At 40.9% G+C, this 27,646-nt stretch overlaps 2 protein-coding genes and 1 long non-coding RNA gene across 3 annotated transcripts; 2 read left to right on the forward strand and 1 right to left on the reverse strand.

Moving 5' to 3' along the window:
- Positions 1-970: 970 nt before the first annotated feature.
- LOC110985952 (inactive ribosomal protein S6 kinase delta-1-like) lies at positions 971-20,146 on the reverse strand. Its single transcript, XM_022247456.2, has 13 exons — positions 19,912-20,146; positions 16,076-16,111; positions 15,254-15,371; positions 14,717-14,832; positions 13,753-14,107; positions 12,993-13,174; positions 11,585-11,791; positions 10,848-11,037; positions 10,147-10,268; positions 9,296-9,442; positions 5,727-8,132; positions 4,695-4,790; positions 971-3,587 (listed from the first exon to the last, which is right to left on the reverse strand). The coding sequence occupies exons 1-13, from the start codon at positions 20,011-20,013 to the stop codon at positions 3,462-3,464; spliced, it is 4,203 nt and encodes a 1,400-aa protein (XP_022103148.2). The 5' UTR covers positions 20,014-20,146; the 3' UTR covers positions 971-3,461.
- On the forward strand, positions 17,570-19,360 carry LOC147800648 (uncharacterized). Its single transcript, XR_015425269.1, has 3 exons — positions 17,570-17,746; positions 17,880-17,959; positions 18,665-19,360. It is a non-coding gene; the product is annotated as an uncharacterized LOC147800648 (long non-coding RNA).
- Positions 20,147-20,253: 107 nt separating the features above from the next.
- LOC110985954 (ADP-ribosylation factor-like protein 2) lies at positions 20,254-27,445 on the forward strand. The gene is made up of 5 exons (XM_022247462.2): positions 20,254-20,456; positions 22,677-22,787; positions 23,229-23,391; positions 23,993-24,073; positions 25,137-27,445. Exons 1-5 carry the CDS (start codon positions 20,392-20,394, stop codon positions 25,269-25,271), a joined length of 555 nt encoding a protein of 184 aa, XP_022103154.1. The 5' UTR covers positions 20,254-20,391; the 3' UTR covers positions 25,272-27,445.
- The last annotated feature ends 201 nt before the right edge of the window (positions 27,446-27,646 follow it).

Genomic DNA, 27,646 nt, shown 5'->3' on the forward strand with positions numbered 1-27,646 from the left:
TCCATCAAGCCCCCCAGGAAAGTGTAAATTTAATCAAAGAATAACATCAATGTTTTAGCACTAATGTCTCTTGCAGTGTTTTCCATTTTTTCTGTTCAGGGCTGAGTTACATAGACAGGACAGTCCGTACTCCGCTACTTTATAAGCCTTCTAGAAGTCTTCCACATTTTAGAAAACCTGACCACTACAATTGTCCAGAGAAGCTGTTTAACACAAATACCAAGTATACGGTTGAATCTACTTTAAGGAAATGTAGAGAGTATGATACATGTGGCTTACAAATATGGAAATCTTCCTTAGCATGCAATCAAAGTGGTGAAATTTTGCTCTTTGACTGCGTTGAGGAAGGTGGAAAGTCATTGAAACATGTAAATAAAGTTGTGCTTCATGTATTGAAGTCACAGAAACACTATTACAAGGTTCTCTTCAGACCGAGGGGTGTGTTTTCCCAATCCGTAACCAGAACACATTTGAGACGTCAAAGCATTTACGAGGAAACATGCTGAATGTGGCCCACCCAAATACAGAACCAGAGAAGGGGACATCATCCAAGAGGAACAAAGTACCAGCCAGAAGAAGAAGACACTGTTTGTAAATGTCATTTTTACTCAATAGTTTGCCAAGTGTCTTGTATCTGCTGCTCTCCCTTCGCACACTTCAGTAGAAAGTACACCTTTTGAATCGCTACAACAAATTGGGGAATACATATGTATTCTTCACTTATTTTGGAGATAACCCCCCAAAAGTTGCTTACTTTCTGCCATTTTGAACCAGTATATAACCAACTATAACCTGTTTTCATTTAGTAGGAACAATGATGGCCACACAGGCTTAATCAAAGTGGGGAAATTGCCTGACCGTTTCCCAAAGTAGAAACATGTTTCTGGTAACAAAAAAAACCAAAAAGTTCAACATGATGTATAATTTGGAAATCAAGTTAGCAAAATCTAGGAAAACTGTCAGCACACAATTTTAAATTTGAGCAGTATGCCTTTATTACTTGTAAATACACAAGATTAATATACCTGAAAATAAATGTAGGGTTTTCATTATTTGAAATAAAAAGAAAAGTCAAAATATTTACTTCTGCTGAAGGTGTTCATACAGTTTTGGGGGAAACCTTTGCAGGCTAAAGGATGAACATCAGATGACCAAGTAAACAGAAAATGGTAAATGGCGAGATGACTTTCAAGTTTTCACTTCTTTACTTTTGAGTTGGAATTCTCTGATTAGTCCAATGCACAATCCCCCCATCACCACATACCACCCTAAATTTGGTTCTGCTATTGTTATCAACCAGAAATCTGATATTCAGTGTGATATTTATAAGATTGATAAAGTCGGCCCCATCCACAGTGACTATGCATGTTAGACAAATCACAGCTTTGATAAGTCAGAAACTATGAGGATCGTAGCTCGTTTTGTAGTGAAATGGTACCTTTGGTTCAGTCATTAAGATAGGTCCCTAATTAGTTAGTACAGAGACATGTAAATACATGTACATGTAATGTTCACTTGCTTGTACAGTACAGATTTGTGACGTGAAATTGGTATATTCCACATTATTGTAGGAAGAAAATAGTTCTACTATATTGTGCCTGCAAAGCCCCGGAGACACAGCAGAAATCACCCTTGCTTCATCCTTAACCACAACATACAACAACTAAAATGCTGAAATGACATTCCATCTTTTCAACAACTAACCAAACTCTTTTGGTCTGTGACCCAAGTCTTAAAACAGGCAGGGAAAATAAAACCCATTCTTCAAATATAGTTTCAGATACAAAATTAGAGTGCTAAATTCAAACCTGACACATACCACGGAAGCAGTTTTTTGGGGGAAACCGCAAATATGTTTGAGCCTACAAGTTTCAGCACAATACAGCTATAACAAAATGATTCATAAACAATTAAACTTCATTAAGGTGTTATTTTGAAAAAGCAGGTAATTTCCATTTGATCGCAATAAGTATTTTGCAGAATTTCTTCTCAAAGAGTAGAGTTCACTGTCTCTGTCCTTCTATAACTTCCTTACAGCCAGCTGAAGAGTAACTATAAAAAAATCCCTTTCATTTTCAAAAATAATGGGCACATTTAGATATTCCTCACATCTGTCCTTGAAAAATGTAATCCAACAAATCTTCCCAAACAAAATTAAATGTTTTCCCTAAATGACAAAAAACTGCAAAAGATACGAAAGCAAAAAACGTATTTGGTTTTTAATTGATCAATAATTCATGTGCAAAACTGTGCATAGGACTGGCATTAGTAATAACTACACACAGTAGTATGACTCCACACATCATAAGTTCTAAGGAAATTATAAGATGAGTAAATCAGAGCTTGGCATAAAGGCAGTGGCTTCCAAGGTGGGAACAGTACAGATTTCATATAGAAACAAGGCAGGGCCAACATAGTTTTTTATGCCTCAGTTGCTGTATTGCCCAGAGGTCATGCAACCAGATGGGTTCAAGCACTTTCAGATGAAAACTAGCTGAATGTATTAACTTAGTGCACACGGTGTCGCACATTTGTGCACAAATGCATGCAGTGTCACATTGGCTCTATAAAACGTCATCGCCACATTACACACTCTTTTGCGCAAGCACAAAGCCAACAGGCTGATGCCCTTTGACCTCTGAAAGCACTGTAATGTCCAAGTATGTAAGGCATCATGCAGATACCAAAGCCAGGGGCAGTCTGGTCTGGTGTATGAAATGAACCATCTTCACAACACCATCTATTTACCATTCTCTCCTCGAGGATCTAGATGTAGTGTGAACCAAACTCATAAGACTTACACCATATTACTTAATTCTACATTTTTTAATACCTATTTCTTATATTATTCAACATAAACTGTAGTAATCTCACCCCATCCATTCTGTCCTAAGTAAAGTAAGCTTTTCAGATATCAAAATTGCACTGTTAAAAATGTATTAAGTAGATTAAGCATAGTCACCAAATATAACACCAAAAAAATATCAATGATTTCAGCCTTGGATAACAATCAAATATAAGCCCCAAGGTTACACAATCCTGTCATCATTTGGTACAGTAATAGCATGAATGGATAGACCATCCCAATCCAAATCACACTAAGACTTGCCCACTTTGCACATGCTAGGGTCTTGATCCCCATGTAGTCAAAATAACGGTAGTTGATCAAATTATATGACACGAAAACAAATTCTATTATTCCAAAAAATAACAGCACCAGTCACGTTACTTTCAGATAGTATGAAGGATTCTGGGCAGTTTGAAAGAAGCAACCGAATGGAGCTAACATGGGATGTATTAAACAATTGGATTCAAACAACGGTGAATCACAATAGTTGACTGATGCTAGCTATATGCAGCTAGGCAGTACTTGGATTGGCATTCAACACACGGCCGGACGTTGGCATGAATCTTATATTAAAGCCAGAAACACTTGTTAAGGGCAGGGTTGCTGGGTGCGTTCAGGAGTGAGCTGTTTTCTGTAAGCTGGTCCAGTTGATGTCCTTAAAGAAAGGGTGGAGGCGGATCTCCTCAGCGCCACCAGCACGATGGCTACCAAGCCTCTCCAAGGGGTTGACTTGTAACAACTGCAAGAAAGGAACGGTTAATTGGGCTAGTTTTGATTCCACGACCCTTGTTTTATTTCAAGTTTGGTTTTTTCTTTAGTTTTTTTAACATTCTGTCACTTTCTTCCCCTTGCTGAAAAGTGCTGTTTTCGGATTGAAAGCCTGATCAGGTCCTTCCAGAAGACTGGTAGGTCACATGATAGTCACATGATTCAATATTATCTATGCCTGTCATAGAAGTAAAACTTATACATATACAGTGCGTTCCTAAAAAAAGGTAACCGAAGTTCAAAGGTCAGCTATGTCAAGAACACATGGGTTATTCTTGTGAAATGTATACTACAATACCAAGTTACTCATCAGCTTCAATTTGACACATTGCTTGCATCAACATTGTCATGGATCACAGAGTTAGGGTCCTTCGAAGGTGAAGGGTACAAATCCTACTTTTTCCAAGTTTTTGATTTGTAAGGTACGAAACCAACTTTTCTGTCAGTTTTTGGTTTCATCATTTGTTTGTTTTTCACACCAAGTTTTAATGAAATGCTATCCCCTCTGTTAACATTTTGCAAGTGAATGTAATACTTACAGAAAACTTGGTTTCGTACCTTACAAACCCAAACTTGGAAAAGCTGATCTTTGAACTTTGGTTCCTTTTTTTTAGGAACACACTGTATTTCATAGCACACATCCTTTTCATTTTTTATTTTTCACAATACGGCCAAGCTTATCCCCTCCTCTCCCCCCCCCATTTTTTTTAAATTCTAATTCCCCCAACTTAGAATTCAAAGTATTTCTCTTAGAATGTGACTATTTTCACAGATTACCTTGTTGTAACAGGAACCTTGTACTATCAGGAATGAAAATAATGAAAAACAAGTGATTGGGACTATTTCCTTGTTACAAGCAGAATTTCGTATCCAAACAAGGTTCCACTGTACATGTAAATTAACAGAACTTTCAAATCTTGCATACTTTTTTCCTGATATGGACAAAGTGCAGTTGCTAGAATAGCTAGACAGCAACAATCTCCATTCGCTTAACTTTTGACACATGGGCGTGTGTCACTCAGAAACAGGTGAATGTGTGACTCCATATAAGCTGCTAGAATGCATAATTATTGGGTACCTGTTTGAGCAGACTAGCTGCCTCTGGTGATATGTGATCTGGCAAGTTGAGCTGAGTGTGTGAGCTGAGCCCACTGGGATGACAGCTGTGCAAGGACTGAGGGGGAAGGTTATAAAATTAAAATTTAAAATTGACTTAATGTTATTTCTTGGGCACTGATCGAAGTTGCTCAGGTTTCTAAATCCTACAGTTTGTCCACTGTTAGTGTAACTGACTGACTTCAAGTTACTAAGATTTTATTTCACGTCCCCGACCGCTTAACTTTTGCTGGCCGCTGGAAAAAGGGCAAGAGTTGATGCATAGCCCATGCAGGACCACCATCCAGCTTGCAAAAAAGTATTAAATTTGAGGAAATGCACTTTTTATGGTGACACTCTTTCGCATTTTGCTTTATACTTTCATTAGGATTGCACGTGTAGTGCAACCATTAACGTACTGTATATGCTGTATTGGTGCTTCAGCACGAAGCACGATGACTGTCATGGTTTGATCGTCAGCACTGTGGTGTCGCTTATAGACTGATGTGGCTTATTCACCAAATCAATAAATCTTAATTCGCCGATTTTTGCGTGCTGCGGCTTATACACCGGGCAGCTCATATTCTGAAAATTAGGGTACATGTAGCAGATCCCATGCTATGTATTGGGTGGGTACAAGTCTCTAGCTCCACAGAAAGTCATATCCTGAGAGATACACATAGAACATGCCATTGATTTATATGCAAATGTTGACATATTGTAAAGGCTGTAGCACAGCCAGGGTTATTTTGCATTACACGTAAGTACCCACAATGCATTTCACTTGGTTGTTTGTGAGCTTGGTAGTAATAAGAAGACTTTCATTAATAAACCAAATTTATTACTATGGTCTGGTGTTCCAGTTGGGTCCATCACAAGTGATCAAGTCTCCAGTCAAGGTAACAGGTATTCCTTAGTCAATATTTATTCTGTGATACATGTGTTACAACAACAACACTGTGATCACATCAAGTACAAATGCAGGACGGGCTTTTGCAACAAAAATCAAACTCACCGTGCCCGTGAGAAGTTCAAACAGCAGGACCCCAAAGCTCCACCAATCACAAGCTGGGGTGACACTGAAGATACCGTTCACTTCAGGGGCAGTGTAAAAGTGTTCCTTGGCATGAGCACTGAGTGAACTTTCCACATACTGCCACTGGCTAAAATAGGTGAGTCGGATGTGGCCGCCTTCCGCAAGCAGGATGTTGTCGGGGTGAAGATCCTGGCAGATGATACCAGTGGCATGCAGGTCTGTCAAGGCCAGCAGGATCTCGGCAGCCCAGAGGCGAACGCAGGACTCTGGCAAGGTACTGGATTTCGTGACCGTTACTTGTTCGTCCATTTGAGCAAACAGAGTGGTGAGAGAGGGCAGGGGGGCATCGCGAGGTTTGGGTTTGGGGTTGCTAGTCATTGCTGCATTGCCTGGGTGAAGGGCAGCAGTGTGGTGAGTTGGAGTGGTGTCGTTATCACCCAGTGAATCTTTCATGCCATTTGTGTTTGAATATTCATGAGTGCTACCGACTAGGCCCTGCCCATTGGTTGAGCTCGGATTTGGGCTTTCCATGTTAGGGGAGTCCATCACAGTACCACTGTCATAGTCTGGGGAGTAGATAGCATGCTTGGGAGTGGATTCACATGAGCTGTATATGGTGACTTCAGAGCCCTCCAGATTGGACATTGGTGATAAATTTTTCATTGGGTGGACAGGAGGTTGAATGGCAGGAATTTGGGCTGCTGGATTGCTGTGCACCTGGCTTGCTGTGTATGGATTATTGGGTGTGACAAGGCTAACATCCTGTGGTGGGACTTGGCCAGGTTGGTTGGGGTGGACTTCAGACTGCACGGCTGTTGAAGACACCTGTTTCCTATCTCCAGTCAGCATGTCTGGGGTAGGCTTGCTGAGAATCTCACCGAGATGGGACTCGCTCTTGCTCTCATTAACTGCTCTGCCTTTGGCTTCCCACAGGGAGAGAGATTCAAAGCCACTGGGTTCTTCAACCTTGACCCGCAGCAAGGAGGAAAGCGAGTCGTCCGATCTTCCTCCTTCAAGGGATGCCCTTCTTGTGACTCTGAGGTCAAGCGGGTTTGAATGCTGTCTTTGTCTCAGTGGGCTGTCACTATGCGTCCCGCTCTCATACATACTAACACTGTGCCTCACAAGAGGGGGTCTTTTGGTCTCTGAACAAGTCCTTGCATCTTCCACTGAACCAGTGTCAAAAAACTCGGCCAGGTCAGTGCCTGGTTTGGATGATGTCACATCATCAGTCATGGCGGAGGCAAATCCACTGGTGTCGGGCAAGGTGTCCAACTGGCCTGTGTTTGGTGGTCGTGCGTTAAATTCGTCAAATTCCGAGGACCTGATGTTGTAACTTAAAGATTCTGTGTCCAATCTGAAATCTTCCAGGTTATCTTTTTCCAAATCTTCCATGACCTTCAGAGCATCTGCAATCACATCCTCGGGATTATGCTCCACCCACATTGACAGACTTGTTTTCTTTTCGGGAATTCTGTCAGTTCTTAAACCGTCGCCATCGCTGGGTTCCACTTTGGGACTTGCAGGTGGAGTGCCAAAACCAAACACCGTCTTGTCAGCACTGCTGGCACTGTGCAATTCACTGCCTGAGCTCTCTATGCTGTCAATGCTAAACAGATTCATGGGGGCGGTGGCAGCTTCATTCAATCCGTCTTTGCTTTTGCCCTTTTCTAGATCAGTCCCACTTAGCATGCCTAAGCTGACACCATTGCATCCTGCAAAGCCGTCGTACTGTGAGAACTGGTTGGCGAGGTCGTTCAAGTTTGCCTCCGTGTCCTGAATGTCAAGGTCGTCCAACTCACGTGAAATGGAGTCTGTCACAACTAGAGGCGCTGGTTCCATCACATCTTGTTTACTGAAGCCAGCCCCATCGCCCGCAGTAGGCTCATGACAATTCTCCCCATAGTCAATAATGAGATTGGCGTAGCTGTTTTCTCCACCAGGGGAAACACCCGAGGTGAAATCACTATCTCCAGGACTGTCATGAGCACTACTGACGAAATTGCCAAATCGGTGCGCAGGGGGAGGAGCTAAGGTCACACCTCCAGGGTCTCCCAGCTCCGCGAACACGCTCTCCTCATCAATCTCCTCCTGGAACTTCTGGTCCTCCCTGCCGCTGGCCGTGCTGTGTCGCGACCGCCGCGACCCACAGCTCCCAATGCTTTTCCTCTCCAGGCTGCCTGCCACGGCCTGATTGAGGGATGATTCAGTCCCCCGGTTCAGGAAGGCGCTCGCGTAGCTCCACAGCTTCCCGCCGCTGGCATGTTCCAGCACAACGAAGATGGCATCATCCGTCTCGATGAACCTGTAGGGCTTGACAACGTACCTGCAGTTGGCCGGCGCATAGGAGGCTCGCTTGGTGGGGGTGGATGATTTCACCAGCACCTGGAAAAACCACAAACTTAGCATTATCACATGTAGCACTTTGAACACATTAATCACAGTAAAGCGTACACATCAGTGTCTTAATAATAAAAGTAAACTGCAAAAATCAATCACTTCACAAAATCTGCTTGGGCAAAGACAACGTGATAATAAAGGAGATATTCTTATCTCAATGGAAACAGAAAGCTATATGATTGGTGAGTGCAAGCCAAAAAAATGTGTTTCTTGAATAACCAGTTTTGACTACCCAGTAACTTGAATAACCAGCGTGAAGTTTTTTACCCTTGCAATGCCAATGACTAGTTCAATCTGTACAATGCCAATGTCTATTCATGTGCCAAAAAGAGCCCTATATTAAAGTGTAACTGTAATGACGTTTTATTTGGCACAATTTTTCAGCATCTTTGTACTCTTCTTCGTTGTATGAAAACTCTTACACACTCCTATTTGGTTAAACGCACTGAAAAGTGCATGTGTTTAAACAATTAAAATTATCCATGCAACTGAGGGCGCTGTTGCAATGAAGTCATCTAGGGAAGACACAGTTCAGTGCATAGGTATTTCTGTTCAAATTGTGAACCCAGAATTTACCTACTGGAAACATTTCTGAGAGAGGGATTAATGTTTTCTTATTGTTTTGCACACAAACAGCAGTGAATCAGCAAAGAAGACAATCCAGGAAAATCTACAAAAGTGCAGGACTGTTTGTGTACAAACCAACATAACATTGAGGCTTCTTCCTGATATATCACAGTTTTGCTCATGAATATGGAAATCTCATTAGCATAAAATAAAAAAGCCATTAAAACCGCTTGAAAAAATAAAACAGAAGTTGAAAAAAGGGTTAAAATTGGCAGAAAGGTGCATTTTAGAGGTTTGTAATCAGAAAAATCTACTATAGCCAACCTCCTTAACAACAGGAAAATGCTACAGACCTCATACAGCTGCACAACATACTGATAATAAAGAACATGGTAGTGATTTTAATTGATTGAATATGTGCCTTCACTCCCATTTACATCAATCAACTGTCAAAATGACATGCCAAATAAGTTAACACTAAGACTTGATGCCAACAGCGGGAGGAAACTTAAATTATGTCTATGCACTTTTTTGAAATGAGTGAAAGGAATGATGTGGAATACCCCAGCAATTCAACACACCTTGATGACAAAAGTCTGATAGGTGACCGTGTCAAGAACTAGCAGCACGCTGTCAATCAGGCCAAGGACCTTATAGTTCTTGAGCTCCTCCTGGGAGCCTCTGAGGTGGGCCGATCGAGGGTCAACATCGATGCTGGGTTGCTCTGACTGAAACGGGTAGACAGACAGTAGACTTTTAACATGTTTAATGGAAGGCCAAAACCAAAAACTACAAAGAAGTCATTTAGAGGAGCTCAAGACAGAAATTTGAGTCTAGCTACTAAAAAGAGGTTCCAACGTAAGAGGCCATCGTGCCCCAATTTGCATTTGAGTGTATGTCAGCAAATGAGAAAATTTTGGATAGATAAGGGCATTCTGTGCAATGGAAAGCAACGACAAATTAAAATTTATAATTGAAATATACTTAAAAACCTTCTACCTGGACAAACAAACATCAGGAACAATTGAAGTTCTCTGTGTCAAGTCAGTGAATAGAATTTGTCAACCGCCATGACCTCTCGATGGCAACCTGTATTCCACGTAACACCCTTTGTTTGCTGTGCATTCATTTATTGTCAATAAAATGCAAGGTTGTCCCAATGCAATATCCCGCATCAAGCACTCAATAAGTTTCAAGCAACAACACCATTTTTGTATGTGGAAATACATGACTAGACAATCAGTATTTTGTATGAACTGAGTCCCAGGGTCAACAATTTTTTTGTAAATTACTCATGAGATTCTTAATGGGTACTTTCCAGTTTGTCCTAAAGTTTGATTAAACTAAAAAAACATTTGAAAAGCATTCCTTCATGGATGCACACATCACGGTGACTAACACGCAGCATAAAGAACGTTCCAGCGTCACTGACCTCCCATCTCTTGCTGTTGGTGGCATCCGCTGACAGATACTTGTTGTATAAATCCTCAGCTTTCATGAGATACTGGGCCGTCTTTCTGCGAACTGCCTCACGTCGGTTTTTATTGTCGTCCGCTGACATTAAAATCAGTCAGAAAACTATTTCCACACCAAACCATAACTGCATAAACTCTAACTCAATTGGCTTACACTTCAAACAATAAGGATTACCAACAACTTCTAAGAAAAATTTAGATGTGGACTGATGATGTCAGGAAAGGCTAGAACAAGTTACAATGAAACCATACTTCCTTTTCAACCACAGTAATTATAAACAAATTGTGAAAATACAATTACACCGAAGAAATGAATGGAGAGAACAGATGACTGACATACGGATAAATACAATGCAAAGGCCATTTGTGACCCACTCCATAAAAATGTTTGGTTTTGCATAAGAAAAAGCAAACTTAACTCTTTGTTTGAATGCTCATTTTAACAATCATGTTGGCAACTAATGAAAATGGCTATTGGTGGGTGAAAAATGTTCATGGTTCCCATCGACTTCCATGGTGTAGGATTCTTTTAAGGGCCTGTAACTCAAAATTGGCCTCTGGCAACTTGTGATCTCATTGTCACTGAGAGGATCACATTATGAAAATTACACTGAATCCCCAACAGCAATATTAAAAAAAAAACTTGATGGAGCCTCACCAATCACGCCTTTGAGTAGCACACCGACCCCCGACTTGTAAAGGTCAAAGGCCGCCTGGTAGCTCCCATTAGCCTCATTCTCCAGCGCCAGACTGATGTGACCAGCTGCTTGATAAAGGTAGTCTTCCTCTCCTCCTACCGTGACAGGTCCTACGCCCACCCCTCCTATCCCATCCAACCTGGGCTTGACCTGGTAAGTGTACAAAAACCAGTCGGGCCTGTATTCAGTCACTTTTACATGTCAGTTGATCTTCCCCATGGCTAAGTAACCTTATTAAATAATTAAGTTTAAAATGTCTTCAAAGGTTTTGACCCTACTTTAGTGGGCATTTCTTGCGGGGAGCTCCACAAATCCAACAAATTCCAATAAGGGCAATATATCAATGTTTGGTATGATTGGTCAGTCTGTGCAACTGACTGATCTTGTGATATGACTTAGCTATACTTCTGCCCTCAGTGAATCATCTTTTCTTTCAATTTCACAGTTGTAGAGTGTTGTTTTAAAAGGAAAAGTCAGAGAATTTCAACATTATAGATTAGTAAAGCAGTGCGACCGTGCGATCAATGGATTGTGCCAAACGCCAACAATTAGTTGGTAATAATATATGTTTGGCTCAATACCTGCTGCTTATTTGGCACAAACCAGACACTTTCTTCATGTATGGTGTGTACAATGATAGAAGCACTTGGAACTTCTTAGTTTCCGCAGCCCTGAGTCAATTGTCCAAACTACTTACATCGGGTGAGCGGGAGTCCACCATGCCACCTCCTGGGTACATAGCATCCCTCTCTGCTGCCTGCTGAGCCCTGATGCAATGCAGGTAGGCCCTGGCCATGGTATTACGGTCATTCTTCTGGTCTTCGATCGAGTCAGAGGGCACCTCTGTGCCTCCTCTTGCCTGCTCTCTAGGGCTGGTTGTGGCGGTGCTTGATGTATCCGGTCCCTAGAGGTGGATGAACATGATCAGATTAAACACAGCCTTGCCAAAAGCAAGGCAAGCAAGTCTATGAGACCTCGCTTCACTGGGCAGTGTGCAACTGGACGATTGCTAACAGGGACAAGTCCTCGCTTCACTGGGCAGTCTGCAACTGGACAATTGCTAACAGGGGCAAGTCCTCGCTTCACTGGGCAGTCTGCAACTGGACAATTGCTAACAGGGGCAAGTCCTCGCTTCACTGGGCAGTCTGCAACTGGACAATTGCTAACAGGGGCAAGTCCTCGCTTCACTGGGCAGTCTGCAACTGGACAATTGCTAACAGGGGCAAGTCCTCGCTTCACTGGGCAGTCTGCAACTGGACGATTGCTAACAGGGGCAAGTCCTCGCTGCACTGGGCAGTCTGCAACTGGACGATTGCTAACAGGGGCAAGTCCTCGCTGCACTGGGCAGTCTGCAACTGGACGATTGCTAACAGGGGCAAGTCCTCGCTGCACTGGGCAGTCTGCAACTGGACGATTGCTAACAGGGGCAAGTCCTCGCTGCACTGGGCAGTCTGCAACTGGACAATTGCTAACAGGGGCAATTTACAACACCTCAGGGGTTGTACTTTTCAACATTATGGATAGCTTGCATATATGTTATCCATAACCGATCACCTGCTAAATTGTCTATGTGTTGTACCATCAAAAAAATACCAATGCGCATGGAATTCTTCCCCCCTCCCCCCCCAAAAAAGCTGCATGGATGTCAATTGTTCCCATATTACGCTGAAAAACTGGCCTCTCGGTGGTAACATCTTGTATGGCATCCTGTATAGTGATTCACTCCTGTTCTTAAGCTTTAAAAAAGAGCTGGGGGGAGTACGGAGGAGCTCAACACTTTCTCTGATTTCATCACAATGCATTTGTTTGTGTGTCAAGCCTTAACGAGTTTTTCCAATTGCATCTTAGGATCATTTCAAAACCAATTTTTATGAAAGTCAGACCTACTGTTCTGAGTGTCTGAATGCATGCCTTTACATGCATGTTTAGTTTCAAAAACATCAGACTCTAAGACAGTTATCTTGAGGGGAAGTTAGATTCTGCCACTCCCTTCCCCTTCTCCAGCTGTGAGACGGTCTAAACTACCTGGCTTTTTATAGTCACACAATGAACAAAGTTCCCATTGGATAATCCTGGGAAAACATCTAAATGAGACCCCGCTGTACCTTGGGGAAGTTGATAGTGATACCGCTGTCTGTGGACAGATCGGTGGTGGAGTTTGCCGGCGTGGAGTTATCCGGTGAGTCCTGCGAGGAGTCCTCGTTGAGTACTGCACACATGTCCATTGCTTGGAATAGCCAGCTGTTGCTTTGGGGTACTGAAGTATACTTGGCTGGACCACAGGGCTCTGCTCAAGAACAAAAACGCCCCCAAAAAAACACAAATTAAAAGGGAGCTCTGTCTGGAAAACATCAGTTCCAATCACAGGGTCAAAGCAGTGCATCATCAGAACTTTACTTCAGAGGTGATAGAATAATTAAATTCAAAGTGAAAAATTTTTGTAAATGATCCAGTTAGGTCTAAAAATAATTCCAGGTGTACAAGTGTTACTCCCATTCTGATTGAGTATATACTCTCATATTAACGGCCATGAGCGATTCTCCTGCTATTAGAGTGCTCAGGAGTATGCTAAATGAAAACCCCAGTAATATGCTCGAATGTAGCTAATAGACTGTTATCAAGATGCTACCATGTTTGTCTTGTTCTCTATAGACTTATTACCAATAATAATTCACTTTAACATATTGACAAAAAGGAAACAGATTATTTGTCCTTCCAGCCTCAGTTTGGTTTATGTTGCTGTGGATGGTGGAAAAGCAAGATGGCTGCCCCGCGAGGTCTATACGCTGGTCATTAGAAAGATATATGGAACACCGCTACTTTCTTTACTAAGACACTACACTGAAATACATGTATATATCTGACCTGTATCTGAGAGGGGATCAAACAATGACATGTCTTGTAGTTGTGGGAGCGGAGTGGATGGTACTGAGTCTTCACTAAATGTGGTACGGTCGTCATCATCATCGTCGTAGTCAACCGTCCCGTATTCTGTGATGTCCTCTTCGTTTTGCCTGTGCAGCCACACACCACCCAGGGAGGGGCTGCTGGACTGCCCCTCGGAGAAGGCCAGCTCCCTTCCCTCAGATGGATTGGTGGCTGAATCCCAGCTGGGAGGACTTCGGGAGCGGGACGTGCCATTGACAGAGCTGGGGGCGAGAACTTTGGGCTTCAGGATGGGTGCTGGAGGAGACTGATTTATCGAGACCTCTTCTCCTCCCTGGAAGACAAAAACAAATGAATTGATACTTTTCTGGCAACTTCAAAGTTCAGCTAAACCATAAGTTAAGTTAAACTACAAGTAAATTTGTTTATCAAAATCCAGAAATCAGTGTGTAACAGTGCTGGTTTCCAATCTTTCTATTTGCAATAAATGTAATAACTTCAAAGAAAACACGTCACTGTAACTCCTTCATTTCTTTTTCAAGCTCTTCCCTATTTCTCTTGATTGCCAAAGTTTATCTTCTGTGAATTTGTTGGTCTTATTTTGGATTTACTAACGATGTGGCTTTGATTTGCAGGGTCATTCATGTCAAGCAAACTGACTGTCATTTCCCATCCTTCCAGAAGCGGATAAAAGGTCCAAATATAATCTTATCCCTTACCAAGGCCATAAAAAGGTTACCCAAAAGGATTCCCAAATTTGTTGACCCTCCATCCAAACAAACAGTCCCCTTTCTAGTTCTGGATCTGCCCGAGAGGGATAATAAAGCTTGCGGAAAGGGTGAAATTGTTTAGACAGTTTAAAGAAACAACTTGAAGGATGAAACAACTCCTTAACACCAAATTCCATCGTGTGAAAGTTCTAGAGTAGGTTTACACATCTTACCTCAAAGAAATTTCGAAAGAAATTGCTCCGTGTGAGAGGAGCGATTTTGACCACAAATTCCAGCAGGTTAAGGGCACTCTGACGTCTCTCCTCGACAACATCATCATCAAATCGACCTGCGGAAAACAAAACATGGAAACTAGATTCATGCTGAATGGAACAAAACCCCTTCAACTTGGCAAGCCAAGTTAATTAATTAATCCAGGCTAAGCTAGGCTCAGAACACACTACTGACCCAGCAACGACAAAACAACATCTGAGATTTACAGACTGTTACTGTTAAGACAATGCACTGCAACATTTGGTGGAAAACTAGTGTTTATGTTATAACATAACACAAGGTACTGTGTCCAGGTTTTTTTAACTACAGGAAAACAAGGTATGTGAAACAACTAAGATGATGTCAGTGAGATGTCTCTGATGGACAGCCATGAGTGGGCTTGTAATGACCGCAAAGTGGCCGTGTGATTTATAAAGAGCAAACAGCAAGTCTGCTAAGTATTAACTCTCTCTTCTTAGCATCACACTTTCAATTACCAAAGAATTTGGCTTTTGCAAACACCGGAAACTTCTCAGGCCTCCGTAAGTTGTAATGTAACTGGTACAGTGCCTTGTGCAGCTTCTTGAAGTCATTGTAGCGTTTCCACACCACCGTCTGAAATGCAAAAGACAGCTTTTTGTAAATGTATTGCAATTGTTAAGACAATTTTGCATCCTTTTTTATGGACAGTTCTGAAGTGTTTAAGTTATAACATGTAACCTTCATTGCTACACTGGGATTTTATATTAAGATGTGATGACCTGTGAAGAATAAATTACTAGCTTTTTTTTACAAATGAAGAAGAGCATGACAATGACCAACATTTGATACTTGACCCTAACTTTCATGGTATTTTTGTTTGGAGCCATCTTAATTCCTCTTCTACATGTATGCCCCACTGTACAAAAAATGAGTGTTACATTCTCAGCACTTGAAGGGAAATCTTGCTCCATATAAAGACAGTGTTTTACCTTCTTCAATACTGCAAAATCTACCAAAATCTATGCCATAATCTACTAAACTCTATGGTCGCTAGGGTTAGATACACCCTGAATGTAAACATCACCAAAGCAAAAACAACCAACCAAATCTGGGATAAAAATGTTACTACCCTTGCCTACAGATTTACACTGAGAAAGCTTTTGTCATTATCATTTGCAATCTGGATATGAATGCTACTATAAAAGCTCATTGAAAAGTTTGTCCAGCAACAGGAATGGTGGAGATCCTGCATTGCAGTAGGGATTCAGTGTGGACACTGGATAATACTAACGAGTAATCAACATGAACTGAATGGGAAAGACAAAGAAAGGACTTACCTCGACTATTTCTTCAGGTTTTGCCAAGGAGAATGCCTGTAGGAAGAGGGGAGTATATTTTCATTACTAGATGTGTAAGATCTCTATTCACAATGGCCTAGCCAAGCTTTTATGATTACCAGCACTGTCTTATATCACTGTCTTATATCTCTGTCTTATATCACTGTCTTATATCTCTGTCTTATATCACTGTCTTATATCACTGTCTTATATCATTGTCTCATATCTCTGTCTTATATCACTGTCTTATATCGTCTTAAATCTCTGTCTTATATCACTGTCTTATATCACTGTCTTATATCATAGTCTTATATCATTGTCTTATATCTCTGTCTCATATCTCTGTCTTATATCTCTGTCTTATATCACTGTCTTATATCACTGTCTTATATCTCTATCTTATATCACTGTCTTATATCTCTGTCTTATATCCCTGTCTTATATCTCTGTCTTATATCTCTGTCTTATATCACTGTCTCATATCTCTGTCTTATATCACTGTCTCATATCTCTGTCTTATATCACTGGCTTATATCACTGTCTTATATCATTGTCTCATATCTCTGTCTTATATCACTGTCTTATATCTCTGTCTTAAATCTCTGTCTTATATCACTGTCTTATATCACTGTCTTATATCATAGTCTTATATCATTGTCTTATATCTCTGTCTTATATCTCTGTCTTATATCTCTGTCTTATATCACTGTCTTATATCACTGTCTTATATCTCTATCTTATATCACTGTCTTATATCACTGCCTTATATCCCTGTCTTATATCTCTGTCTTATATCACTGTCTTATATCACTGTCTTATATCACTGCCTTATATCTCTGTCTTATATCACTGTCTTATATCACTGTCTTATATCACTGTCTTATATCACTGTCTTATATCTCTGTCTTATATCTCTGTCTTATATCACTGTGCAAGTATTACAGGCACAACTCGATAATCATTTTGCCAGTAATTCAGGTACGGCATTTGAATGTTACCACACAACTTTCACATGTTTGTAAACTGGCAAAATTCTGAATTGCCTACTAAAACATAATTGGGTAAGTCCAACTCTGGCTAGAAAAAAACACTTCTGGAGAAAAAGGGCATGGGAAAGCAGTAAGTACCTTGAAACTGTGTTGAGATAAAATGAGAGAAAAGAATGCATTAAGTGAAAAATGACTGATTCCAAGAAGAACTGAGCAGAGGAAGGCAGGGGAAAGAACGAAATCTGTGGAATGCAGTGATGTCAGTTATACACAAAACGGCAATGTCGTCATCCCAAATGTAACCAACTGACTTGAGCTGTCAGGTCAATTGGTCACTTATTTAGATTTGTGTGGCACCTAATTTGCATTACGGTCTCATTCTTAGTGAATGACATTCCTGGAGCTATTAATTTGGCTGGATCTGTTAGCTAGGCCATGCCTTTTGATTATGTAATGGCATACTTGAACCCAAGAGGGTGTGTTGCCTTATAATGACTGACTCTTGGTTGTGGGGCTCATTCCTGCACCAACCACCATGGCATGAAGACCATTTTTTTAGTCATTTCGTTTTCGTTCCTGAATTTTCCGTTTCGTTCGGGGGTTATGGTAACACCCCATGGGTCGTCTTGTCGTCGAGTGCAACTCGTCTTTGGATTTTCTGGCTTTTCTTTATGATGCTTTGGTGAGTCAAAAAACAGCAATTCTAATTAATTATAGTTGCTGTTTAATGTTTAAATGTTGTTCTAGTGTGAATATGTATATTGCTTCGTCATGTTGGGGATGGTTAGTTTATATTTAACATTTATTTGTTACAGCCAACCTCTGACTAGTTCCGTGCTTGAAACTTTATCCGGGATCGACGTTGGGTCATCACACAGAACACCTTTTTATTAAGGTACATGTATGGGTTGGAAAGGGTAATTGCTAATATTTTCATTGTATAAAATGTGATTGTGAGGTGTTCATGAGTTGTATTTTCAATGTGTAACTTTTAGTATGAATTTGCTTCCTAGGTTACTCTATACTTTACATTTCATATTTATTTGAAACATTCCCATTCTTTCATGAAAAATCTGGGTTGATTTTATTTGACAGGTGTTCTTCTTGCCTCATATTTTTGGTAGCCTTGTATTTCTGACCAACAATTCATAAATTGACTTTAAATTATAGGTTCGTTCTGTTGGAAGCTTTACTCGAAACTAGAGCAAGTTCCTAAACACCTGCCGTGTTAAGATACAATTGTGACTCTTGCAATTTTCTTTATAATTTCCGTATATACATATCATGGAATGAGGTTTGAGACACACGGACTGAATTTTGATATGATTAAGAATTCTTATTTATTAAACCTCAGATTCAACCAATCCCCTTTTGAGTTAGTCTTTGCGAATTATTTGTTTGTTACACAACCATGTTCAACAGTAATACCGCGGGATACTCCTACTCCCTCCTGCTTGTGCTCCTTGATTACACAACCATGAACAAAAAACCTGTAACAATTCTTCAAAAACATACAAAAAAAAAGTAAAAGTTCTTCAAAAACTGGTCACAGTCCAATTCCCACAAATTCACTTAATTGCACTGTTCATATTCAATTCAGCTGGATAATTGCTGTTAGGTATGCCCAGCATCGCCAATTGATCATCTTTGGAGAAGCAAGGCCAGCCCTCCCTTCAAGCTAAGGTTTTGTCGAGCTCGTGTGCTTTCTGCCCTCCTCTATGGCATGTATGAGTCTGAAACCTGGACACTGAGAAAAAGAGATCAACAGCGTCTCAAGGCCTTCCACATGCAGTGCCAGCATTGCATACTTGGCGTCCAGTGGTTTGACTTCACTTCAAATGCCATCATCTCTCAGCACACGGGGCTCGGTAACATCGTTTTGGAGGTTGTAGGGAGGCGACACACTTTGTTTGGTCATGTCCGGCGCCTCCAAGTCCCAGCTCCTCCTTGTCTTGCCCTCGATGTAGCTATCCAATTCCATCTTGGTCAATGACCTGCCATCAGGAGGAGGCTCCGCAGCCATCCCCGTCTCACTTGGCTTAAGCAGGTTGCCGACGCTGTGCAGATGTCTCCAGATAAGTGCTGGTCCCTTGCTCTTGACAGGGTTATCTGAAGGTCACTATGACCCTCTTGATGGTCATGTGCAGAATGATGATGATGATGATCATTGCCAACAAAAATTGGCATGCCAACTCATATGAGGCATAACAATCCGAACTGTTAGTATTATAGTTCCAACATCTGAGACCGTACACTGGTATAGACCTTTTTCCTGTGATGTCACAATTGTGCTGGACCGGGACGTGTTGTGATGGTAATGTAGGCATAGTGTTGGGATGGTAATCTACTTATTTAAGATTAACTAGTCAAGCATGCAGCGTTCGCACATGCTCATCGTGGCCACGGCGGTCCACCAAAGTGGTACTGTTTACATTTAGCGAAATCCAGTCATGTGGGTGAAAAAGGTCTAGTAGTGGTATAGGCCTAGTCTTCAGATCCCCAATTTTGCCATAGGCCTACAGGCTGATAGGCTTACCATGGAGGAATGAGCCTTGGGCCTACCATGCACGTTCCTTCCTCCATGGGCCTACTACTACTTAAGTACTAGGCCCTATAAAAAAAAACACACCTCCTGCTTTAAATCAATATTTTTTGCTTTGCACAGTCCAATGAAATCCAAACTTATATCGAAACATTTCTTATGACATCCTCTCCAAGATCACTTCAAAAATTTTAAAAAAAAAATTTGAATAATTGATTGACCTCCCTTATTTATTATTAAATTTAGGCCTAGGGCCTAATTTAATTTAAGGCTATGGAGTATGGGGCCGGGTATGAGGGGCTTACCCTGTAAGTCACTTTGTACACAGTAAAGCCTTTCTCGTGTTTGGTAGGGTCTGTGACGGAGAAACTTCGGATCCAATCTTTTGAATTCTTCGAAGATGCCATAATCTCAAAGTCGGAGATCGCCCACAAAACATGTAAAAGTATTCAGCGGCCAAGTCCTCCTTGGCATTTGTCTGTTTCCGAGTTGCGGACGAGCTGGTCGTCACCTTCGAAGTTCGATGACCTTTTCAGGTCACGATAGAAGTTTGGCTGCCGACGCAGTGCATGCTTGTAGCGTGTGTTGAACCTTTTTGTTTTTTTCATGTTATCCAGACTACTAAATATTTTTCTAGTTTCATCCCTTGGTGGCGCTATATAACCCAATCGGCCCAAATCAAGTTCAAGTCGCATGTACGCACTGCATGATTATGAGTGTATTGTAATTTACAGGCCTCTTTCTTTTAATCTTTCACTACGTTGCACTAAGACACATTCTCTGTAATGGGATTACTAACGATTTTGAAGAAGATGAAGCAGAAGGAAAAGGAAGTCCGACTACTAATGCTGTATCCTTTAGTGAAATGCTCTTTAGCCCATTGACTGATTTAGGTCTAGACCCGTACCCGTAAACAGGGCCCAACGAATACTCCTCCGTCGTATACTGATTACTGGGCCCTGTCCCGATTAATAGGGATTTCTTTTGAAAACTTTATCCGGGGGCATAACTAAACATCCGCTTGATTTTATGAGCTGAAATTGCACCGGTATGTTCTCTACTTACGTTGTAAAAATCCGCTTGGCTGCTAATTGTAGAAACCTCACCTTTTCCTTGTTTGGAGGAAAAAATGTTGCCTTTTTTGCCGTTTTCCCTCTCCGTACGAATTTTCGCCAGACTTGTACATTACACCATGATTACACAGACTCCATTGTATGGTTAAGTGATTGTACCCTGTACGAGAGCCAGTCTAGTTTGCACCCAGACTTCAGCACCTACGTATCTCGTTCAGATCTGCGAGAGTACCTGTCGATCTAAGTACTCGTAGAAAATACGGCTGTTTTGTGTTGCAGCCAATATGCAATGCCCTTGGCTGGTTCCCTGTCCAGTCACACACTGTTGGCGTCAAATCATTGGTAGCGGGGCTCGCTCTCTGTAACGTGACACAAAAGTGACAAAATAGCCGTCGCTTTCACGCAAGTGGGGCAAACTTCGTCCAGAGTGGGAAAACAGCAAAAAAGGCAACATTTTTTCCTCCAAACGAGGAAAAGGCGAATTTTCTACAATAAGCAACCTAGTGGATTTTTTACAGTGTAAGTAGTGAACATACCGGTGCAATTTCAGCTTGTAAAATTAAGTGGATGTTTAGTTATGCCCCCGGATGTCCCGGATAAAGTTTTCGAAAGAAATCCCTATTAATCGGGACAGGGCCCAGTTTACGAAGGGGAGTATTCGTTGGGCCCTGTTTACGGGTCTAATTTAGGCCTAACCTAGGCCTATAGTATCCCAGGTTGGACGTTGTCTTCATTTCATTACGACTAGTACAGTCAGGGAGTCCACCTGGGCTAGGCCCATGGCTATGCCATTGTTGGAACATGCAACTAGTCTATGATATCAGGGAGCCATTATTACCTTTTTGCAGTGAAAACGAATTGCTACATTATGACAAGTCAGTAAATGATGTTTTCACTCCACTGTGCAAGCTTCCTTGTTGTGGAAGCTCCCAGAAAAACACATGATACAGTCATGTCCATTCATTGGTTAGTACTAGTAGTCTGAGCCTCCATGGGGATAGTCCAAGCAGGACTCTACAGATCACCCCCAAAACAGTCCATAAACTGTCTAATGTGCCCACTGTAAGATTCAGTGGGAATCGGAGATTCCAGTGATAGGCCTAGTGGTAAAGTTTACTTACATTTGGGAAGAGAAGAGAAATTTCCCCTTCAAATCAGAAATGCTCTTGTCGTCAAGCTCAAAGTTGTCAACTTTCTCACATGATTCAAACTGAATAAGTCTTATCACTAACGGCATGAGTGATTTTGCACAGTGGTAGAAAAGCATTGTGGTAAGGAAAAAGGAGCAAAGTGCCTTTTTACCTTCCCACAATGCCCTTGTATCATTGTGCAAAACCACTCATGCGCATGCGGTATAAAGCTTATGCTAGTAATATACAGGGAGAAAGTCGAAATGTCACAACGTGCTCGCTGAGCGCACCATTCACAATAAGCATGCAGTGTCTGCACACTCATTCCAATGACTGTTTCCTTGAACGGCACAACGTTCATAAGACAACTCAATGTGGTCACAGCTACCAAAGAGATGATGTCTGTATTTGTCCCACACTCCAACTACTCCTTGGAGGTCAAGTGAGTGTGGAACCCTTGAGTGTCTTTGTGCCATGGCCAGCCAGATGAAGAAGCAAACATTGTCCCACATTATTGTCTCATGTAAAAACGTGATGGTGTGATTAGAAAACTCACACAGAGTTTGGACATGTGACAACTAAAGGTCAACATCTGTAAAACTAAGGGGGGTATTGGTTTGATTTCTTGCCAATATTGAATGCGGTATCCATTGCACTGCTTTCAGTGTAGCGCAGACGATTATCTCAGCTCTCCGTGCTAAGAATTGATTCCACTGGCTGAACTTCGTCTGAAGCTGCTGTTTTGAATTGATCTTTTTCTACGTAGGTCTAAGTTTGACCACAACATGTATAACATGGCCAGATAAATGTACTTTTTCCCACTAATTTTTCACTCTCGATGACCTTAACGATATTTATGCATTGAAGTGGTCTGGACAATGCTGGAAAGACAACAATTCTCAAGAAATTCAATGGAGAAGACATCAGCACAATCTCTCCCACTCTGGGCTTCAACATCAAAACATTAGAGCACAGAGGGTGAGTAAAAGAAATCCAATACAGCGATTTTCATTTTAACAATGCTCACCATCAGACTTCAATTATTAACACTTTATAGTTACTACTCCATCATTACTGTGTCATTGGTGGGCAAGTTGGGGCATGAGCATTAGATGCATCACTAATCAATTACTGTTTAGCAATGTGCACAGACAATACAAGGTATTATTTTTACTCACATTTTGCCATTGGCTGCATTTGTCGTGGTGTACATGGTCAATGAAACCTTAGACAGTTACTTTCATGTGAATGGTTTTCTCTCTACTGATAAGTTAAATCGACTACTGATTACCAGCAGTGGAACCACACCCCTGGGCCTGGTTCCGAGTGGTCGACTAACTGGTCCAAACCATCATCGTTTGTCAATCGAACTTACCTAGTGGTGTAATACTTGTGTTGTCTTGGTTTGACGCCTTTCAGCTTCAAGCTTAATGTTTGGGATGTTGGGGGTCAGAAGTCACTACGTTCCTATTGGAGGAACTACTTTGAGAGTACAGATGGCTTGATCTGGGTTGTAGACAGTGCAGATCGGAGGAGACTCTTGGACTGCAAGAAGGAACTTCATTCCTTGCTACTAGAAGAGGTACATAACTTAGAAATGAAGGGACATTTACCTTGATATGATTAATGTTGGTCATGGCATCTGTGTATTCAGCAAAGTATGCACTGGATCATTACTTTCAACTACAGTTTGCTTAAAGGGGCTTTTCAGTGCAATTTTTTTTTTACAACCCTTGAAAAATATTCCTTTGTACATGTATTTCAATTCCTCCTGGGTGCAGAAATTTTGAATTCATGGGCGTATTTATAAAACAGTGGAACGAAATCTGAATTATATACTATAAATGCAGCATGTAAGAACAGTACATCTATTCACAAATACATGTAACATTTACGTATAGCCTGCTTTCTTTCATTCAGCTTTAAGGAATCTGCAGCATATACGCAAGCAGCGTTAGGCCTTTCAGCCTTGTTGGTGCATCATTTTAGAATACAGACGCAGATATGCAAATTGCCGTACAAGAGCCATACAAAATCTCAAGTTTTCCATAGGTTTGTAAACAAATATTGATATGACCAGTAGGCTTCAATGTGTAGAGCAAGTCAGCACTCTAGTAGTTATACATAGCTCTATGGATACACGCGGTCCTAACCAGTGATTATTTGTGACTATGACATTTCAGAGATTGGCCGGTGCCACTCTTCTAGTTTTTGCTAATAAACAGGACCTACCAGGATCGCTACCAGCAGAGGACATCAGACAGGTACGGCCACAGTTGTTTTTAAACGATGTATATTGACATCCAATTAGTCATTGTGTGTGGACAGAATAATCATTTTTCAGAGCATCCGGGAAAAGACAGTTCAGTACAGTGATCGCAGGACCCATCTGCTCCCCTTGATAGCGTGTCAAGACATGAGATCCCAGATAAGGAACTGGAGAATAAATGCCGGTTTTTTTGTACTTAAAGGGATTTATCTGAGAATGTTTTATTTGGTGATAGATGGGTTGTTCTATTCAACTTGGCTTCACCTGATGGAATGGAACAGTCAATCTATCATGACATTATTTTTACCATTTCACTCATTAATATTCATTATTTAGAAACTACAGCATGTTGCATTTTCATTTTGAAAGTGCATTACATTTCGATTTAAATGCTTCATTACCTTTTTTAGCAATTATTCATGTTGAACCCTTTTATGGAAGATTTTTTTTTTCACAGTTGTTGGAAAATATTTTAAAACAAGTCAATATGAGGAATTCAATATCACAAATGAAGTCAGCTTAAGTACTTAGAAATAATACACCAAACCTTTAAACTACATCTATGTGTTAAAACTAGAACAGTAAAATGAGCCTCTGTCCTGGAATTTCAGTCTGGGGTTGAACCAAGAAAGTTACTTGAAGATTGATTCATCTTTCTAGCCTCCAGAATCACAAGGACTGGGCAAGCTAGTGCTTGGCAAAAACTCAGTCGAGTTATGTAAATGCAGCAGTTTTCAGTTGTTACTGGTGAAATATTGATTGGCTGTATCCTTTAAAAATGCAAGAAACCACAGCTGTGGTTTAACTGGTATATCACTGGATTTAGCTGTCAACACAGGCAGTAAGGTAGGCTAGAAAAAAATGCAGAGCTCTACAGCTGGTATTTATCCAGGATGCTGTTTCAAGCAGTAACATCCACTACTGCATTTCAACTACACCATATTTTATTGTAGAGAAAAACTTGATGGGGGCTCAAGTTAACTGTTACTTGGTTAGCTTTCTCCAAAGAACCAAAGGCTTTAACTGGCCTTTAATTTGATTTTTCATTTTCCCCTCAGACATTAGAGCTTGACAATATTAAGACTCACCACTGGCTGATCATTGGCTGCAGTGCTGTCACCGGTGAGAATTTACTGCAAGGTATTGACTGGTTAGTGTCTGATATCGCCTCAAGGATTTTCACCATGGACTGATGATGAACCAGCGTGTTTGCTATTCTTTCAAGAGTAAACGTCAGCCAACTACTGTTCGGAATCCCAAGTACTTTCCCCAAATGTTGTCGCTACCAAGTCTGCAGAATTGGGAACAGGTTTAGAGATGCTTCTTGACTCTTCCAGAACTGTTGGTGGTGTGAAATCTCAGGACATGTGATCTGGATTTTAATCCGTGGAGACTGTGTTGATTTGCCACAGCCATAATACATTTAGGACAGGTCAGTTTGTCAACAGCTGAGAAGAGACGCTAACCCAGGAATGATTGCTTGCAAGCATTGAAGTCTCCACTACCGACAGCCCTGTTCTGCAAAGACCCACTGGTAGAATCTTCTTTTTTAGTAGAATGAGAACTTTTTTGAAACAGCAACTTAAGTCATCTTGTGAATGTGTCCATGTTGGTCCTCTCTGAATATAATTTTTGGTCCAGGCATAAACAGTAGTTTCACCAGGACAGGTTTAAGGTGTCAAGTAAAACTCAGAGATGTCAGCTTCCCTTTACCCCAAGGCTCAGTTTGATGATAAAAAACATCAGCTGAGATAATTCAGATGCAAGTTTTACTTGTTAGCATTATGTTAGTGGTGTATAGAATCAAGATTATAGATATAAAATCCCTTAATTCTTGAATTAAAGAAAATTTGATGAAAACTTGGAAAACTGTGGCAAATTTCAGTTGGGTGTGTCTGCTTGTACATATCATTGTCAGCCAGTTTTTGTTTTATAAGTTATTTTAACTTGTCCTGCCCGAGTTGATCAAGATTTGAGTAGGCTAAAGCACACATCAGCCAGTGTTTTGATGTTAACAGAAAGGACTTCAGCAAAGAAACGTATCACCTGTTATGATGAAGTTGCATTCTGCATTAAAATTTATTCTCTGTTTTTTATTTGCCAGTGTACTCTATGAAATGTGCAATACTTCTTTGGTATCCTGGTGTAACTAGTGGGTTAGGCAGAGTGAGAGGGCACCAGACTTCAGATTAAGAAAAAAAACAGAATTGGGTTAAGGATTGAGGTAGCTGACTGAGGAGAGCGACAGTGTTTTGTGCATGTGCAAAGACTAGCCTCATTTCTAAATTTCTAAACAGTGTTTAATTTAAGGACAATACTTTCCCCTTTGTGACAATAGTGTACTGTTAAATGTTGCTACAGTAAAATGTTACTTTTTATTGAGTTTACAACTTAAAACTCAGAGAATAAAACTAGTCAGCATGACAACCAAGATATGGAAAACCTCAGTTGCCCATGATTCATCTCTCATGAGAGTGTTGCATGTACTCCAAATTGTTATTCGTGTTTGAGCTCACACAGTAGGGAACCTTGCCAATTTCTGTCGACCTTGTGCACTTACGAAGAAAGAAATTTCAAAATCTTATGTTGAGATTCGGTCTCTTTCAAGTGGTTATTTTTTTCACCTTTCCAATGTCTGAGGGTGCACTGCTGGACACCCTAGAAACAAGGTTGATTTCAAGCAATGTACTTGATTAGATTGCCTGGATCTGCACTAGGTAAGCATGTGGGCGTGGGTTCAAATCCCATCAAAGTAAGCTTGTGAATTTATTTTTTGCAGACTCTTGGACAAACACGGAGTATTCAGTGTTTTATATATACATGTACACATCGGTGTGAGGGCAAAACCTGTTATTAAATTAGATTGCCTTGGTATGACATTGTTCTAAATATGGTGCCATTTCTACGGCGGACTTCTTTCAATTCAGAATATATTTGTTTTGCTTTTAGTGTGAGTTTGTTTTTGTACTTTGGTAAGCCTATTTTATATGAACCAAATTTTTACGAGTGCTGTGTTAGGAATAATTTTATGAAGTAACATTGAATTCTCGCAGAATGGAATATTCCAATTAACACCAAATGAAAATGAAACATTACTTTGTTCTATGCAGTGCTTAAAACCATGCATCACAGACAAGTTAGGTTTCTTTTGTTACTGAGCAATGGAAGTTCCAAATGTACCTATAGAATGGGACTTCAAATTTCATGGCTCCCAACCATGCCATGCAGCGGGCTAGCAGTCGACATGTGATCACTGATCCACCAATCAGATGATAAGGATTTATTTAAGGCATTGTCGAAATTAGTATGAGTATCGAACAGTGTTGAAATAAAGGTGAAATGTGTTATGTACAATGTATGAAATTTACCTCATGTGCTTTAATGTGCATTTGGTCCACATGGTTGCATAAAATTCAAAGTGTATTTCATATCTTGAGGTGCATCTCTGCCAACACAACTACTGTACATGATCTTACTTAGTCAAGTGTGCATGCTCCAACACAGTCAGTGTTGTACACACATGGAACTTGGAACAAAGGTCCCCAAAATCCCTGGCTGCACGTCTGTC

Source organism: Acanthaster planci, linkage group LG01 (genome assembly GCF_054643075.1).
Source record: "Acanthaster planci isolate LZ-2023a linkage group LG01, COTS_SCS, whole genome shotgun sequence".
NCBI classification, from domain to species: domain Eukaryota; kingdom Metazoa; phylum Echinodermata; class Asteroidea; order Valvatida; family Acanthasteridae; genus Acanthaster; species Acanthaster planci.